Source organism: Trachemys scripta, chromosome 13 (genome assembly GCF_013100865.1).
Source record: "Trachemys scripta elegans isolate TJP31775 chromosome 13, CAS_Tse_1.0, whole genome shotgun sequence".
Classification (NCBI taxonomy): domain Eukaryota; kingdom Metazoa; phylum Chordata; order Testudines; family Emydidae; genus Trachemys; species Trachemys scripta.
The window spans coordinates 12,291,287-12,306,270 of NC_048310.1; the positions used below are offsets into that span (position 1 = coordinate 12,291,287).

A 14,984-nucleotide genomic window follows, 5' to 3' on the forward strand; every position below is an offset into this window, starting at 1 on the left:
TATTGTTGACATACTTGTTGACAGGTATTTTGAAATAAATTACCAAAATAATTGAAACTGGAGTGATTATATTGTGTTATTTTGACAAATAAAATATGTAGAATTTTGCACAATTTTAATTTTTTTTTGCCTTGAATTCCCCCAGGAGTAACAAATAGAATTACCTTCCCAAGCTGGTCCATAAGGCCGTTACCCTTTTTCCACAAAATCCCTCCTGAAGACTCAATCCTTGTCTGATGCCTACAAGAAATAAAATAAATCCCATATTTTAGTTATATGTTTAAAAATCGCTTTGTTATTCCTTCATGCTATACACTAGCCTTCACTGAGTAAGCCCATAATCTTATTGAGGTTACCCCTGTTCTTTTTTCCCTGCCTTGTAACTCCCCTTGTTGCTCTGTGTCTGAAATTAGTAAGCACCTCCATGTAATCTTTATCTATGTTGTGAGGCACCTAGCACACACTTACATGCTATAATTAAATAAGGCTGAGAATATATAGTCCAACTACTACATTCTGAGATTACCTTTAATACAGTAACTCCTCGCTTAACGTTGTAGTTATGTTCCTAAAAAATGCTACTTTAAGCGAAAAGATGTTAAGCAAATCCAACTTCCCCATACAAATTAATGTAAATATGGGGGATTAGGTTCCAGGGAAATTTTTTTCGCAAGACATATATATATATATATATATATATATATATACACACATACATACACACACACAGAATAAGTTTTAAACAAACAATTTAATACTGTACACAGCAATGATGATTGTGAAGCTTGGTTGAGGTGGTGGAGTAAGAGGATGGGATATTTCCCAGGGAATGCCTTGCTGCTAAATGATGAACTAGCACTCGGCTGAGCCCTCACGGGTTCATGTGATTCACAATAAAGATAACTCATTTTGCTAAAGGGATTATGTTATGGCTATATAGGGTGGGAGGTATTGTAACATAACACACTTATTTCCAAATTCCTTCCCTCTCCCTAAATAGGGCTGTGTGGAAATCTTATCATTCCAAATTTATTGAATTAATTCTGTCAACTAAATTTCTTAGTTAGAAACTCCATGAACCAAATGTTTATATGTAAGGAAGAGACTTTAGGTGACGGTGTGAGTGAACTACAGCATCTTAAATGCTCTGCAGAATATTCATGTTGAGTAGATAGCCTGCAGCAGTGCACCTTGGGAAGAATAGAGTAAGCCTAGCATGAGAGCTCACACAAAAATTGAAGTGCAAATATAGGGTATATTCTGTTAAGAATTAAACAAAGTCTGTACTAGTTAAAATGAAAATGTTCTTTTAAACAGGATTTGCTCGTAGTAGAGTACAAATTGGGGGGAGTGAAGGCTTATCACGGGCAATTGCTGTGTGTGGTATCATCTGATGTCCTCCTATTAAGTACAGAGAGGTATAAACTAATTAATTACAGCACTGCTACAGTGAAGTGTCTATCAGCATCTTCATTAACCCCTTCCTATTCCCAGGAGTCTGTAACTCTGAAATTTGTAACTCTGGATGAAACTTCACACGCCCATTAATGGTATCCCACTCCACATATGTATAAATCAAATGTTTGCTTATAAGTCACAGGAATGCAAATAAAAGTATTTGCTACAATTTAAATGAGAAGCAAGTGTCTGGTTTTTATTTTAAATAGCTTAGAGTTCAACAGTCAACACTTTTTCTTCATAGAAGCTGATTTTTGTAAAACTAATTACTAGCCTGATTTATTGAAAACAACATTTAACATGGTCTCTGTATATCACACATACAGGCTAATATATGCATACTAAACTTTAGCAGAGATGTATTGCTCTTCATTAAAATACTGTGGACTTCACCATACTTTTTCAGTTTCTGTGCTCCTTACAGCACCTCCATATTGAATGGCATGGGTAACCAAGCTGGGGTATAAAGGGAGTTATGGTAAAGGCCAGTCTCTTTTAGAGCCATCCCTGTGTACCAAACCCTTTCTGTTTTGCTACGGATGTGTTCTGCACAAGATGGACTAAGTAGACTCAGTCTAGCCTATAGTTGCAAGTATTTTTGAATCTGAGTTTTTGTAGGTTTTTGAGTAATTTGGGTGTCTTAGGACATGGCTACACTTGCAGATATAGAATGCTGTGAGTTAAACCCGCCTTCGTAGAGCACAGTAGGGAAAGCGCTGCAATCTGTCCACACTGACAGCTTCAAGCGCACTGGCATGGCCACATTTGCGGCACTTGCAGTGGCATTGGGAGTGGTGCATTATGGGCAGCTATCCCAGCATACAAGTGACTGCAGTGTGCTTTTCAAATGGGATGGGGTGGTGGAGTGTGACAGGGAGTATGTTGTGTGTATGTGGGGGAAAAGAGAATTGGTTTTTGGGGTGCTGAGAGTGTGTCAGCATGCTGTCTTGTAAGTTCAGACCTCCCCACCCCCCACCCCCACTCACTCAAAGCAAACAGTAAATGTTTGCTTTTTCTCGGCGCTGATAAGCAGCTGACTTCTCCGAAACGGAGCTTTGAAAGGGCATTTCCGCATTCCTGAAGCCGATTTCACAATGACAAGAGTGGCCACTTGACTTAAGGGGATTATGGGATGTTTCCGGAGGCTGATCACAGCGCAATAATGCAACACCTTGTTCACACTGCTGCCGCGGTGCTCCAGCGGGGACGCAGCAACATTATTCCACTCGCCGAGGTGGAGGACCAGCAGCGCTGTAGCTGCGGAGTCAGAGCGCTCTACGTGCCTTGCCAGTGTGGACGGGGAATGAGCTAGGGCGCCCGGGGCTGCTTTGTTGTGCGGTAACTCGCAAGTGTAGCCAAGGCCTTATATAGCATTCTACTGCCAAACCACTTGGTACTGTCATCTTGATTATCATTCTGTGAAAATGGCACTTTTAGGAGGTGCGGGCATATTTTTGGACAATGCTCTTTGGCATTGTTTCAAAAAGTTTTGACTTTAGATGCCAAACTTTCATGGCAGACACTTGACTTATTTGGGGGAAGATAGCTATAGACAGCCAATCAGTTTCCCCATCAGTATCTTAGAAATGGGATAAGATTTAAATATATATGAAGCCCCAGAAATTGCCGTGATTTGACTCTTAACCAGAGTGAATGCAGTCTCAAGTCATGGGCTTGGTGAAATGGGAAATTAGGGCTGATCTGAGCGGTAGGTTGGAGGGGCTTACCTTCTCTTCTCTTTTGGGCTATGTCCACTTCGGTAGTACCAGTCTTCCACTGTATAGCAGCTTCAGATATTTTGGACAAGCAGCACACTCTTATGTGGCCGGGATGGTATGCAGTTTAATCTGAAACTGTAGTTCTGGATTTACACCTGTTAGAGCTGTGAAGGAGAAGCAGTGTACACTGTCCCTTATCCTGGGGATTGAGCACATCCCCTCCACAATGGTTGCAAATCTCTCTAGTCGGAAGAATCTGTTCCAGAGACTTTTACACACACGAGCAGTTCCACTGAAACTAGCTATACTGTTTGGTGAGTAAAGGTTACAGAATTGGCCTTCAAGTTAATAAGTACATGCTTTAAATATGTTATCAATAAGCCATGCAGCTGACTTCAATTTGTATATCTTATTTAAGAGTCTGATCCTGCAATGTGTTGAGTGCCTCCTAACACATGTTGAACAACTCCCAGTAAAGTAAACAGAAGGATAAGCACCATCAAAGTTTGGGCCCTAACTGAGTAACAACGCTTCCAAAGAAGTAGCTCTGATTTTTAGATAGTCAATTCTCTTGAAACTCAGCACACTTCTACAAGAGAGGAAGTGAAAGGAAGAATAGAACACAATATATGCTACAAATAAATTTCTAAGTCACTGTAATGCTTTTCAAACTTTGAATTATATAACATGGCAAATTGTGTTTTCTCTCCCATAACTACTTAGCACACCTTTTTGAGATTTTTTGGCCACTGCAATGACCTTGACCGTGAGATGCGGAAATGCTTAAAGAAGGAGGTAAGGTACTAACTTCAAATGTAACTGAAACACTTAAAGTTTTCAAATGTTATATTAATGTGGATAGCAACAGTGCAGTTGTGTCTTTTATCTAGTATACAATTTGTTGTGAGAAAGGTCTGTGCATGGAAAATTTTGTGTGCAAAGTGAGAGACCAGGTTATGACCCATCTATGCAAGGATACAGTATCAAAGCCCTCTGTCAGCAGTCTTATTTCTGTAATCAGTAGTAGGCTTCAATCCTGAAAATGGATCCCTGTGGACAGACCTCTGAGCTCACGCAGAACGCTGCTGAAGCCAACAGAGTGCCGTAATGGCATAGATTTCCACCTTTGTGGATCCAGTTGCAGGATAGTGACCTAACTTTGATACTTTTTCAGTTAAATGTAGACTCTGATATTGTATAAAGCACTAGTTAAAATAACCATTGAGTAAAGTTTAGAATATTATTCATTCTTCCATAAAATTGAATCAGTAATTATCTGTTTTCTATCTTGCTACCCTTACTTTGGGTTAGCAGCACTGTTAAATAGCCCAGAAGTACATTATGTACTTTTTGATTCACAAATAATTATAGTATTTTTTTCCATTCTGTATATCACCCAGAAAGGTCTTTTTCATTAACACTCTTTGTTTGGCAATTACACTGTTAGTTGCTTGCTTTGTAAGTGTTTTTAAGCTTGACAGTATGTTGGTCCCTCTTCAGCAGAAATGTTCATTCAGCTCTAGTGCACATGAAAACAGAACTCATTGTGAGATCATGTTCAAAAGAAATAGTGCCTCTTCCACTCCAATGTTGTTTATTTTTTTATACCAAAGGCAGGAGCCTTTTCTAGAGATCCAAAAATAGGCAGATATGTAATACCCTTTCCCCCCCTCCATGCATCTCTAACAAAGTAAAATGCTTCCAAACAGAAACTGATTAACATTTCACAGATTGTTCCTGCTTAAAAAAATAAAAATAAAGCAAATTTCTTTGGTATTTTCTTTTCATAGGATACCTATGTGTGCATTATACAACATGAAACAGAATGACTAAGTTCTGTCTGTCGAGCACTACTCAAGTTATTGGCTTCAGTGAACTATTCAGTGAGTCGCAGAATTGGGCCTTAAGTGATTCCTATAGATATAACATTCCTGCTCAGTTCTCTGCTCGTTACAATACTGTACTGCAGATAAAAGAAAAATGAAAAAGTTTAGTTAATAATCATAGTGGAGCACCAACTCTCCTGTAGTTGAGAAGCCCTTTCTGTTTAAAGGATGAGTCTAAGTGCTCCAAAATCTGCATGGTTACTCGGCTTGCTTTGAAACTTAGCAATCCTCATGGAGATGCAGGGTAGGCTTGTGATCCAAATTTGGGGTCATTTTTTTGTTTAGATGAATTTAGTCTTTGTCTGGTTCCCTTGCATCTGTTTATAACATTCATTATTGAAAGCTACTTGACTTACTTTCTATTAACATTTGTTGTTATAAGTTATTGTAACATTTATGAACTTTCATATACTCTTTACAGTTGAGCTTAGAATTAGGGTAAATTTGTAGGCCCAGTTATCACAACAGGATCCACTCTGACCTTTACACTTGTAATGTCATGCCAGGATGAGAGAACTGGTATATTCAGAATTTGTGTGTGTCAAATGATAGAATGCAGAATTGTGCATACGCAGAGTTGTATGTGCTAAGGTAGTGGCCATGTTCTGAAAATGTGGTTTTGAAAAGCCAAATACTGAACAGCCAGAATAGCTTGCCCTACATTATAAATCTGTGAGAATGCCACTTTGTCTGCTTGAACTCTAATGGCATGCTTTAAAAAACCTTCTCAAACTATAATACAAACTCAGTGAAATAAAACTATGAAAAATAAGAATAGCTATTGTCATGGTGCCTAGAGTGGGTCACAGCTAAGAATGCCAAACTCAGGACAAGCTGTCAGAAAACAGGACAGACACAACGAAACTGGTGGTATATTCTACAGTTAGATTTTACCAAGCCGGTAACAAATGTGTACCCCTGGATTACTATATTAGTTTTACCAAGGAGTCACAGACAGGCTCCTTAGCATTCCAGCCCCTTATAATCACCCAGACAACCTGGACTGTATGATGTAAGGTTATTAAACGCAAAAAACACCACACATTACATTCTTCTAGTCCCAAAGGACCAGTCACTCACCCCCAGTCTCACCAAAAACAGCTGTTAGCCACTCCTTAGTAAACTAACCAAAGATTAATTGTCTAAGAAAAGAAATGAGTTATTAAAGAGATTAAAACATAGATTCAGAGTCTGTTAGAATCCTTTTCATAAGTCCTCAGGGCTTCCCAAAAATCAATTCTAGGAATCTCTGTCCATATGCTTAGAACGCTCCCTGCCAGAGTTCAAGCAGTCCAGAAATGAATCAGAGATAGCAGGATTGTTCCCATGGTCCAGTATTTGTAGTTGAAAGTAGCTCAGGCCTTGGCTACACTGGCGCTGTACAGCGCGGCAACTTGCTGCGCTCAGGGGTGTGAAAACGCCCGCCCCCCCCCCCCGAGTGCAGCGCTGTGAAGCGCCAGTGTAATCAGCGCCGGCAGCGCTGCACGCTTGCTCGCAGCGCTGCAAGCTACTCCCCTCAGAGAGGTGGAGTACTTGCAGCGCTGCGAGAGAGCTCTCACAGCTCTGGCGGTGTGACTACACTCTCGCTTCACAGCGCTGCCGTGGCAGTGCTGTGAATTGCCAAGTGTAGCCAAGGCCTCAGTGAGGGTTACTGCCACAGCATGGGTTTTTCTCTGACGAAGAATAGGTAATGCAAACAGTTTCTGAGTCTCCATTGTTAAATCAACAACCTTTGCTTTGAAGTTAACTACCCTCTTCTCAGGCATACACAAATAGTTCAGTTACACCGATTTACATTAGGCAATTACTGGCCATTCATCAAAACATGGACAGATAAGTGAGGACAATACAGGAAATATTCATTAGTTCCATGCAGTTTATACACATCTTTGATCTTAAGGCTAATTGAATGTAAGATATAGACAGATGTAATCATACAAACAACATTTTCCTTGATTTCTTATCAACATCAGCGAATGAGCTTATGTCTCCCAGCTAATTTAACATCCCTTTGATACTCACAGACAGTTGAATTGGCCAGATTAAAGGCATGTCGAGGCATTGCAATGTAAAGGTTACACACAGGTGGACTGAGATATATAATTTACCAATCTTCCAGTACAATTCTAATTTTTTTTTTCATTGAAAGAAAAAAGGCTGTGAAGTATCTGCTCCCTTAAATTATGGATACAGTGATATAATAGTGTAACTGCAACTTCCTGAAAGGGTCAAAAGCTTGTTGGTGTAATAGTTAGCAATTTCAAAATATCTTATTTGAAATGACTGTAGTGAATATACATGGGTGGAAAAAACAGGAAAAAGCCCATCCGTGAATTAGTATGTACTTTAGAACCAGCAGAATCTAAGTACTACACCAGAAAATACTACTTTTTTCTCTCGTGTCTTATCAGATGAATCATAAGCATATAGTATAATTTAAGAACAAAGCTTCTCTTCTTAAGCAAAAATACAAATATCATATAATGATGGGAAGCTAAATATAAACCACATGCTATAAAGAAGTATGTACTTGAGGTGGGAGAATACTATTTGCTATAGTTTTCTTCGTTATTGGAGAGGGGTTGGAGTTTTGTTGATTTCAAATGAGATCTGGGTCCATGATTTCTTAGGTGGTAGCCAGGTGTAAATGCGAGCCATGTTCAGTCATAAAGTAGGCCCATTTTTCTATTTTCAAAATCTTTGAAATTTTCTCGAACAGTGTTGGCTTTTTAAAATGTAACTCTTCTAGTACTAGTCTTTGTTCATTTAGGAAGCTGTGTTAGTCCCTTGACGTTTGTGAGTGGGAATATACATCTTACACAAGGAAAAATCATGTACAAAGTGATTTGAAGCTGTTCAAATATCACTTGCATGTAATATTATCTCAATCAGTGTGACGTTTTGTGTGGTTATAAATGCACTTCACTTTAATCAAAATCTTATTTTGGGGCAAACCAAAATGCTTTTGTAGTTAAGACCTATTGCCGCAGTACTAGTTGTGGAGGCAAATTCTGGAAGGATCCTTCTTCCTAAGGACAGCATCCAAAGAAAAATGTATTTTTTATTGGTCCTTGACACCCAATGTGTGTTTATATTGGAAGAGAAACTTGTTTAAATTACACACGTGCTCTCCTTTAGGTGAAGAGTTGCTGTTGCCTCTCATATGAAATCCATAGCAAATATGTCATCAATGTCTTTTTTTAAAGATATCGGGATTTAATATTGGGAAGAGATCTAATGTCTCATGCCATGCAGGAGCTATGAGGTGTACAGAGTACCTAAGATAGGGCCTTTAGACAAGATCTTTGCACATTGATTATTTTCACAAACAAAAATATTCAGTAAATGCACACTTGAATAACTTATATAGTGGCTTTTAGCTGCACTGATTTTCACTGTTGTCTGAGGGCTTGTCTACATTTAAAACACTACAGCGGCACAGCTGTGGTGCTGTAGCGCATCAATGCAGACACTACCTATGCCAACAGGAAGGATTCTCCCGTTGGCGTAGGACATCCACCTCCCCAAGAGCGGTAGCTAGGACAATTGGAAGAATTCCTCTGTTGACCTAGTGCGTCTACACAGGGACTTAGGTCAGCTTAACTACACTGTTCGGGAAGGTGTGGATTTTCCACAGCCCTGATCAATGTTGCTAGAACGACCTAATTGTCTAGTGTAGACCAGGGCTGAGTTTAAGAAATATAAAAAACATTTGACTATAAGCACTTTCTAGTTACGTTTTCATAGTCAGTAACCCCCCGTGGATCTGCTTTTAAAATGTCTATCACTAAACTGGCAATATTTAGACTTACAGCTGTATGGAAGCTATTGTAGCAGTGAACAATATGTTGCTCTTTGAAAGTTAGGAAAGCATTGCAGATGCAGGCAATTGCTTAACACAGACTGCATTTTTCAAAATTTAACACGGAAATAAAAATAGTTTGGGCCCAATTGTAGAAAACAGTGATGGAAAAGACCTAACTCAAGTTGTCCAGACTCCTGTTAATGCTAAAGATTGTCCCCAAAAGTATACTTGTAAGTACATTGTCTAGTCTAGTATGAAATTCCTCAAGTTAAAGGGTTTTCATCACTTCTTTGGCAGACTATTGCACAGTTGAGTCTTTCTCTATTGAGACCTTTGAGGACCTGTTAGGAAAGTGTGGGCTGGATAAGGGAAAGTTTCCTTTGTTCACTTTCTTTCCACTATGCTCCTTTAGTCATCCTAATCAATTTCCCCCTTTTTGGTCTTCATACTTTTCAGATATTCAGAGAACTATCACTTTGGGTTTTGTAATTATGCCAAATCATGCTGTTTTGATTTATGAAGAAATTATATCTAATGCCTCGCCACTCCTGTCCCAACCCCCCCAGTCTTTTGATTTTGTTGTTGTTCTTTCCTGAAATGTATCAAATCTTTGTGCGCTGGGGTACCCAGAAATGTACACCGTGTTCTAGGTGTGGTCTTACTTGTGCCATATCATCAGACATGTCTGGAATTTATTTAAATGTGAATGAATGTCCTGGAATAAAATGAACTTGCGAATTGAATTATGTAGGCTACAAGTTCCTACCTGAACTTATTGAGCTCTTGCCAGTTCTGATGTTGGTCACCAAGACTGTCTGTTGTGGTCACCAGACACTGAAGATGGCCAGATCTCTTGTGCATTTGTTCCAGACTGCATGAACGTCATGGGGTTATTCCAATTTGTTTCTGGCTCAGCTGAGATCAACAGTAACACTTGAGAGATGAATTTTTGAAATGGGACATTGTCAGGCATCTGATCATGATCATTGGATCCTTTAAGCTGAAAACAAGGCTTTAGATGTCATTGTGGGGAGGTTCTGTTAATATGGCGTGTCCTAGCAGGCTGGCTCCTGTTAACGTCCAGAATGCTGTGAGGGAATGTGTTCCTCAGCCATTGGGCTGCTAAAGGAATGTTATAACTAGGCTAGGCAGAATTAGATTGTTTTTTATAATTTTGGCAGATAATAGCGATGTTTGTTTTAAGCATTTTTTTCTATTCGACTTAAATTTTCACAGTTGCAGGAAATTGAGGGTGGGATCAGATAGTAATTATTTAATGACAATATACTTTGAGATTCAACAAGTTAAAGCTTTACAACAAAACACAAATTGCCATCATCACATGTCCAGATATACAAAGTAAATATTTTAAAATCAGACTAAGTGCTCCAACAGTATTTTTTTTACTTTGCCTATCTGTAAATTTCAGTTATCAGTGAAAATATTTTTTTCGTCAACCGTGTGTGTAGTGAAATCGATGTTTTCCGACAGTTACCAATAAAAATCTAATCCTTCTGAGCCTAATTTATAACCCTCATCTGTCTGACAAAATATACCAGCAGGAGCATAAAGCTGTCTTATCTTTTTAGCTTAGAAATGTAGATATGTATGGATCACAGATACTTAAGTTACAAAGAGGACAGCTTCATGTCCAGGATGGCTCCTCTACTTTCTGCATCTACATCTTATCATTAGGGAGGAATTGTCTGGAGCAGTGCCTTGGCATGGTGCTTACATTCTACACAGGTGCACCTCTTTAAGTATCTTCGTGATCCAAAGATAGCTATATTTCTCATCCGCGAGATGGCTTGGTAGATAAGTTTCCTCCTTGCTGTACTCTTGCTGTATGTATGCTGTACTCTTACTAGAATTGTTATTCAGTTTTTGTACTGGTTTCAGACTGAGAAAAATGCCCTTTATTATGAAACTGACCCTTTGTTAATTTTAAAGTAAACTGAGTCAATAAAAACATGAAATAACGAAAATAATGTTGTCAATGCAGCATAATTTGTAGGGCTTTCGATTAATCGCAGTTAACTCGCGCAATGAACTAAACCAAATTGATCGCGATGAAAAATAATCACAATCGCAGTTTTAATATTTTGGAAGTTTTCTACATTTTCATATATATTGTATTCTGTGTTGTAATTGAAATCAAAGTGTATTTTTATTACAAATATTTGCACTCTAAAAATGATAAAAGAAATAGTATTTTTCAATTCAACTTAAACAAGTACTGTAGTGCAATTTTTGTTGTGAAAGTGCAGCTTGCAAATGTAGATCTTTTTTTTGTTCCATAACTGCACTAAAAAAACAAAATGACGTAAAACTTCAGGGCCTACAAGTCCACTGTCCTACTTCTTGTTCAGCCAAACGCTAAGACAAACAAGTTTGTTTACATTTACTGGAGATAAAGCTTCCCTCTTCTTATTTACAATGTCACTGGAAAGTGAGAACAGGCATTTTATATGGCAGTTTTGTAGTGGCATTGCAAGGTATTTATGTACCAGATATGATAAACATTCGTATGCCCCTTCATGCTTCAGCCACCATTCTAGAGGATATGCTTCCATGTTGATGACGTTTGTAAAAAAAAAAATGTGTAAATTAAATATGTGACTGAATTCCTTGGGGGAGAATAGTATATTCCCTTGCTCTGTTTTACCTGCGTTCTGTCATATATTTCATGTTATAGCAGTCTTGGATGGTGACCCAACACATGTTGTTCATTTTAAGAACATTCCCTGCAGATTTGACAAAATGCAAAGAAGGTACCAATGTGAGATAGCTACAGCACTCACCTCAAGATTTAAGAATCTGAAGTGCCTTCCAAAATCTGAGAGGGACAAGGTGTGGAGCATGCTTTCAGAAGTTTTAAAAGAGCAACACTGCGATGCAGAAACTACAGAACCCGAACCACCAAAAAAGAAAATCAACCTTCAGCTGGTGGCATCTGACTCAGATAATGAAATGAACATGCGTCGGTCCACACTGCTTTGGATTGTTATTGAGCAGAACCTGTCATCAGCATGGACGAAGGCCCCCACCTGGAATGGTGGTTGAAGCATGAAGGGACATATGAATCTTTACCGCATCTGGCATGTAAATATCTTGCGACGCTGGCTACGACAGTGCCATGCGAAAGCCTGTTCTCACTTGCAGGTGACATTGTAAACAAGAAGTGGGCAACATTATCTGCTGCAACTTGTTTGAGCAATTGGCTGAACAAGAAGTTGGTCGGAGTGGACTTGCAGGCTCTAAAATTGTACATTGTTTTACATTGTTTTATTTTCAAATGCAGTTTTTTGTACATAATTGTTCATGATAAAGAGATTGCACTACAGTACTTTATTAGGTGAATTGAAAAATACTATTTCTTTTTTTATTTACTTGCAATCAAAAATAAATATAAAGTGAGCACTTTACACTTTGTATTATGTGTTGTAATTGAAATAAATATATTTGAAAATGTAGAAAACACCCAAAAATATTTAAATAAATGGTATTCTATTATTGTTTAACGGTGCGATTAATCGCTCAATTAATTTTTTTAATCGCTTCACAACCCTAATAATTTGTCAAGCAAAAACACTTGTTTTCTTCCCAAGTGATAAACCTCTGCTGCATTTTAAATTCGGTGACATAATTTATCTATTATTCATTTATTTCCTTGTCTTCCAGTACCAAGAAAACCGAGCCAAGAGCCAGGCACATGCTGAAGAGATGCGTCAGAGGCTCATTAATGCTTCAAAACACTCAGAGAACTGAGCTATGTTGCAGCTGGACAGCTATACATCATATGGACATTTGGCTGAAAGCTAAAGGAACATATCTTGTTTTGTCTTCTATACACTTGGATATAAAATGCTGTTTCCTCAACTGCTAATGTTTGTAATAAAAATTGCTGAAGTTTACACTTATTGCTGACAAGATACTTTAATTGTTTGGCGAGAGATTTAATGGACTATAACTGATTTTTCTAGAGTTGCCATAGTGCAAACAATACCTACATTTGAGAGGAAAACAGGGTTAAATAAAAATAATAAGCATGTTCTGTTGTTGGACTCCTAAAACAAGATAAGCTGTAAGCTGGGACCTTTAAGTAAAATAAATTGGCTACAAAATCTTAACCTGAGGTTTCATCTTCCTTTTAATGTTATTCATTTACAGTGTATGTCTCAAGTTCTTTTTCTCTCCCTTTTAAAAAACAAGCCAGCTTGAGAAAGTCAGGAGAAAAAATGATCTTCTTGTAGTTCAATTGTTTTATTCTTTAATCAGAACTAATCCAGTGTTGTGAACTGTGTGTAGATAACTCCATTTGGGGTAGCAAACTGTTGTATATTGATCCCCTTAGAGGGGCAATGGACCTAATATATCTGGACTGCCCAGGAAAGGGGTGGACAGTGCAGAACACACGTTTTTGGGGAAATCCGGAACTGGGAATGTGTTGGGTGTGCAAGTGGTGACTAAGGCTGGGGGAAACCACAGTGTGACCGATGTGTGGCTGGCAGGCTGCAGCTACACACAGACACTCAGGGTGTGACTGCATGCTGGTAGGCTGTTTGTGGAGGATTAAGGTTGCATACCAATCAATGGGTCCTGCTGTATGGGGCCCTAGAAGCTTTGGCCCATGTGTAAATAAAATTTATGAATCCTACAAATGCTTTTGGTTTAATTTCTTACACTCTTAAGTGTGCCTGAAATCCAACCAATGTCCTCTTTCTCCAGGCAATCATGGTAACAGCGCACACAGACATGGTGCACAGTTGGACATGAATTTTTAGGCCCATTGATTCTGAGCCAGACTTCATGAAAATCAGGTGACATTCTTGAGAAAAAGATGTACATAAAATATTCAGCATTATTTGGTGCACACCCTAAGAATGATGAAAGAAATATGAAAAAATACTAAAATATGCAGCTGGAAAGTTAGAAATTATGCATATTATAATTGTAAATCTCTGTAATGTAAGTATTTCTGATGTGTTATTTATAAACTGATAAAACTCCGCGCCACATTAATGAAATGCCTTCAATAGTCTAGTGTTATTTAACGCTGGCATCTCTGCATTTTAAAAGGACATTTGCCAGTACATATGATGTAGACTAATATGAAATTCAGTGTTCGTTCAAAATAGTGTGAAATACATAGAATAGATAGTATTGAGGGAGAAAATGGGATAGCAAAATCTGACCGACTCTACGTGTTCCTCTTCATTTAAAGAAAAAACTTAACCCACTTCATTTAAATACAAGTGTTATCTGTCTGGACAGTTAATGGATTTCAGAATTGTAAATCTAAATTGTGCACTTAATTGTATTGATATCCACTGGAAATAAGATGCATACCAATTATTTCTGGAAGTTTTTCTCATTAGAATCGCTGATTATTTGTAACTAATATGGAGCATTTCACCTGCAAGTTGCATTTCAAATCCTACTCAGGGTGCTAAGAGTAAATTATCAGATAGCTCTTTGCTCTGTTGAGTTCCCAGTAGAGATAGGCAAAAAAAGGCTACTAGCCACTGAATATATAGAAAAGTGTGACTGTTCGTGGAGACTGAACTATTGCCTCACTTCCATGGAGGTTACCACGATCAGGTATTCAATGGACAGTGCAGGGAATGTTGCCCAACTGAACCTCTTGTGTGGCAAATGGATTGTAAGCTAACACCTGAAAGGGTCTGTAAACTCACCCGCCCCCCAAAAGCCATTCATGTTGCTGTGACTCAAAATTATAATTGGTTGAAGAAATACTTTTTGCTAAATTTAGGCTGAAAACTGCATTTGGTTTAAAATTATTCTTTGAAAAAGTCGACAATACTTCTAGAGCTTCAAAGCCTGAGAGAGAGCCGTGGCTCTAACCAGCAGGATGGTGTGGGTTTTTTTTGTTTTGTTTTTGTTTTTAAATCACTAGATAAAAACATGCTACATTTCAAAGGTGTAACTGTGCAGAAGGATCTTTTGGAGGATTCATTACCTAGAAAAGATCACGCTGATGGCTTCACAAAATTCATCCCCAGTACAGTACTTAAGCACCTATAATCTGATGATTTGCTTTTTGGCTCACACTGTGAGAAACTAGGTGTCCCTCATAGGGGCTGATGTATTACAGTC

At 38.4% G+C, this 14,984-nt stretch overlaps 1 protein-coding gene across 2 annotated transcripts in view; it reads left to right on the forward strand.

The window, feature by feature from the left end:
• CMC2 (C-X9-C motif containing 2) overlaps positions 1–13,524 on the forward strand; it is a 39,911-nt gene extending 26,387 nt beyond the window's left edge. For both annotated transcript variants that reach the window (XM_034788482.1, XM_034788481.1), the window contains 2 exons: positions 3,900–3,971; positions 12,549–13,524. In XM_034788482.1, the coding sequence (XP_034644373.1) occupies positions 3,900–3,971; positions 12,549–12,635 (159 nt within the window). In that variant the 3' untranslated portion in view covers positions 12,636–13,524. The remainder of the gene's footprint in view (positions 1–3,899; positions 3,972–12,548) is intronic.
• The last annotated feature ends 1,460 nt before the right edge of the window (positions 13,525–14,984 follow it).